The sequence below is a fragment of the Myotis lucifugus genome, unplaced genomic scaffold (assembly GCF_000147115.1).
Source record: "Myotis lucifugus unplaced genomic scaffold, Myoluc2.0 scaffold_148, whole genome shotgun sequence".
Lineage (NCBI taxonomy): Eukaryota > Metazoa > Chordata > Mammalia > Chiroptera > Vespertilionidae > Myotis > Myotis lucifugus.
In genome coordinates, this window is record NW_005871196.1 from 1,207,827 (window position 1) to 1,212,080 (window position 4,254).

At 38.3% G+C, this 4,254-nt stretch overlaps 1 protein-coding gene across 1 annotated transcript in view; it reads right to left on the reverse strand.

The window, feature by feature from the left end:
- Nucleotides 1-1,889: 1,889 nt before the first annotated feature.
- NEFL (neurofilament light) overlaps nt 1,890-4,254 on the reverse strand; it is a 13,819-nt gene continuing 11,454 nt past the window's right edge. The window contains exons 3-5 of the mRNA XM_006095037.3: nt 3,397-3,521; nt 2,632-2,957; nt 1,890-2,044 (exon numbers count right to left, since the gene is read on the reverse strand). Coding sequence (XP_006095099.3) covers nt 1,890-2,044; nt 2,632-2,957; nt 3,397-3,521 — 606 coding nt within the window. The remainder of the gene's footprint in view (nt 2,045-2,631; nt 2,958-3,396; nt 3,522-4,254) is intronic.

Sequence of the window (4,254 nt, forward strand, 5' to 3'; positions counted from 1 at the left end):
TATGATGCCATGCCAGCCTCTGGTTTGCAGAATTGGATGACTGGGGACTGGTGGCATTAACTGGAATGCTGGCAGAGAACTGGAGTTTAGGAGGGAGCAGAAGGGAGAGTGGTACTAACTAAGGAACCAAATTTGAGGGGGAAATGTTTTTAAAACTTCAAAGCCATTTAGTTTAGGTTTTTCAGTATTTTATTATGGCACACAGGATTGAGTATGGTACATTATTCTTCAAGTAATTCTTAAACCAACCAGCTGTTTCCATTTGGCTAAAGTTACTTTTTTACATGTAATTTGCATCTCTCAGATTTACCATGTGCAGCATCCCATGTTTAATGAACATAAATGTGAAAAGCTTGGTTTCTGAGGTGACTCCTAGTTTTTACAGAAGCCGATGTACTGAGAATCTTCATAGGTTCACATCCATAGCATCATGGCAGATAAAGCAATATGTTCTACCTATTTATGTGGCAACATGTATGTAACTAGAAGTAGGTAATGAGAAGGGATCAGATAACTTTAAAAGGAGACCACTTTGCTTTCAGTTTAAATTCATTACTTTTAAAAGTTGTCTAAAGACCAAATATTCAACAAAATTAGCTGACAAAGCAATTGTGTAAGAACAGAAGCAGAACAGCGGATAATCAATAATTTCATCAACATTCCACATCAAGTGCAAGTGCAGGAGCTTTCATAACTTTGCAGCGGACGGAGGATGAGTGGGGTGTGTATGTGATGTGGTGTCCAACCAGTTAGAGCTATCATTGAAATAGTGACTCATAACAATTTCATTTTCTGCATCTGTAGTTTTTTAAAATTTTAAAATGGGTGGCATTAAATGCTATTTACTTGAGGCAACAGAATTAAGCTAGCAACACACTGAATCATGAGTTCAGGATTGCAGGCAACATGTTTGCAATGATAATATCGAAATAACTTTTGATATTCTTCTCTGTCCAAATTTATACATTGATAAAAAATTACTCCTTTTGATTCTATTATTTACTTGGTTTTTCAACTTCTTCCCATGATATTTAGACTATATATTTTAATGTGGTTATAATGATGGACAGGCAAGACAAAAATTCTCTCTAAATTGCATCTTTATTATATAGTATTGTTTAAGTTACCTGTTTACCATAAACAGTATACTTATCACATAACTTCAGAATTGCCTCCAAGAAAGTCATTCCCAACATTATATAGTACATTTTATGGGGGCAAAAGTAGTTTGCTATTGAGAAAAGAAAAAGAATCCTAGAGGCTCCCATTTGCTCAAGTTTAGTATCAATAAAAATTTTGAGGGGAGAGATTTCATGAATGATCATGGCCTAACTGTATCCCTCAGAATGACCAATTAAAGGGCAAAAATACATTGTAATTGTTAAATTTTTGACTTAAAAAATGGAGGTCAATAGTCCACTTGTATATGATGTGTATTGATGCCTTCTGTAAGATAAAGTCAATAATCACAGCAAAAAATGTCATTCAGTGTAACTTTATTTACTGTTTATTGCACATGATTTGAGGTCTTTCATTTCTAACCACCGAAGATTCAAAGGACTATTTTTTCCATGAAGTTTAACATTAACATTAGTGAATTCATGTATTCATGTGTTTTAATTGTAAACGTCTGAATTATTCACATTGCCATAGATCCTGAACTCATAAGCGTGGACCATGCACAGGCTGGCAGCAAGCCAGGAAGCCACTCTGCAAGCAAACAGATACTCTGCATAAGGAGAAAAGTCATAGCACAACATGTAATGTCCAACCTGAGTCACCTCAGAATGTTACATAGATTGACTTCTTAATTCATATAGTATCGGGAACTCAACTGCTTGGTTGGTGATGGGGTTGACCTGGTTTCGGGAGGGTTATTCCTGAAATGGTTAAGGGAAGTGGAGGTGGGGGGGCTCATTCTTCTTGGTTGCTTGCTCCTCCCCAGCACCTTCATCTTTCTTCTCGTCCTCAGCTTCTTGGGCATCTTCTCCTTCACCCTCACCTCCTTCTTCCTCCTTTGCATCCTCAAATTCTTCCTTGGCACCTTTAACATTAAGAAAAGTACAAATTCCAAATCCAGGGTAAGTCCAGGCCAAATATATCTGCTTAGGTATTGAGGGAAATCATGTCAGAATGCTTCCCAATAACCTCTCCGCTCTACTGTCCCAAACACACGCCGCTGACAGTGCCTGCCAGGAATGCTTTGCCCCTGAACACATACTGAAATACAGTGAGGTTACTTCTAGGTACTGGAAGCTCTCCAGGACCTCAGTATTTCTTTTATTATTATGCTTAGTATTTAGTTTTGTTCTTTAGGACACGGAACTGCTGTGGTCAATGAATATATTTTCAAATGTTTAGTAGGAATGACAAGTCCAGGAGGAGGCTATTTCTAAATGCTATTTTTGAAAAAACTACCAAGCTAAGCAGAGCTGTGTATGTCTGGGAAGATAGCCAATTTGAGAAATCAGGTGCTTACTAAAGGATAAATGTATCATTTAACATCCTAAACTCATATGTGAATGGAACTTCTTTGGAATAAGCAAGGCTTCATTTATCGTATTCATGTCCTAACAAATACCCACGCTCAGCTTGCACTTGAAGTTGTATGGTTGTTTATTTTAATCATACCTTCCTCCTCTTCCTCTCCCTCTCCTTCCTCTTCCTCAGCCTCTTCCTTCTCCTTCTCCTCCTCTTCAGCTTCTCCTTCAGAGGGGGGCTCATCCTTAGCTTCCTCAGCTTTTGCAGCCTCAATGGTCTCCTCCACCTCGATCTGCTCCTCCTGGACGTGGCTGGTGTAGTAAGAAGGGAAGGAGCGGGCGGACATCAAGTAGGAGCTGGTCTGTAAACCACCGTAGGCAGATCGGCCAAAGACCTGGGAACTCTGGGAGTAGCCGCTGGCCATGCTTCCCACGCTGGTGAAACTGAGCCGGGTCTCCTCACCTTCCAAGAGTTTCCTAGGGAGGCAGGGGCAGGATGGGGTTAACAAACATGAACACAAAAAATGTGCTGAGCAACTTGCTCTGAGCCCACCACTCATCGCCTTCGCCTAATGCCACACCCTTAAAGGCACATGCAAACAGGAGCAGGGGTGGAAATTTAAAAACCTAATAACTGAAGTTGTTGTGAAAGAGATCAGAACAAAAACAACAACACACATTTTTAAAAGCTTTTAAAATAGTCCTATTAGATTTAAAATATAATGGGAAGCTGGAAACAGGACTCATTCTTACAGGGATAAATTCTTATATACTTGTCTAAATACCTTCTTGGAAAAAGCCAAAAAGCAAACAATTATCTCAAGGACTGTTCTTGAAGGTTTCTGATTCAACATAAATGAAATCTGATCTTCTTGCTGAGGCTGAATGGCTGTGGCCTTTGTGCCTCAGTGTTTACCTGTAAGCTGCAATCTCAATGTCCAAAGCCATCTTCACATTGAGGAGGTCCTGGTATTCTTTTAAATATCGTGCCATTTCACTCTTTGTAGTTCTCAACTCATTTTCCAATTTGTTGATTGTGTCCTGTTGGAAGACAAAAAAGAAAAGAAATCCAAGCATACATCCCTACCACTATCATTTTACTTGTATTATAGCTGCAAAGGCCTGCGTTTAATTGGACTCAAAGTGCACACCTTAAGAAAAATCTCCCCTAAATCAACTGCCTTCTCTGTTTAACCTTTCCTTCCTTGCAAAAAATAAAATAAAAAATCAGCTTCATGAAACATGAGATGACAACAAAATAACAAATTTTAAGAAATGATCAAAAATTATTTGATGGAAAAGAACATTTTTTTCTTTAATTAAGTCTATGAACTTCATAAAATGCCTTCAAGGAACTAAATCGATTTTTTTTTAAACTTTGTCTCTCATTCAATGCTTAACTTTATCCAGGTCACATTCAAGAAATACATTTATTTATAGGAGAAAGAAATAGGTTGATAAAAAATTATTTTATCTAAAGTATTTTCTATGTTGCTTTTTTACATGATTTTTCCTCCTCCCTAGAAGATGAAGATCCTTACAAAAAAAAAAAAAAGGTCTTATTGTGAATATCATTTCCTATTACAGTTCTGAGTATTCCTGTCTACCTGCTAAGTTAAGGTAAAGGAGTGATGGGTACAACTAATCAGAAGCATGCTGGTTGGTCACAGGTATTTGTCGAATCAAATGGTCCAATCCTCGATGCAGAGCAACTTGTGGCTAATGCAGGACAATAGAGGCAGGCCAGAGGAAACGCCAGCTGCCACCCCCACTC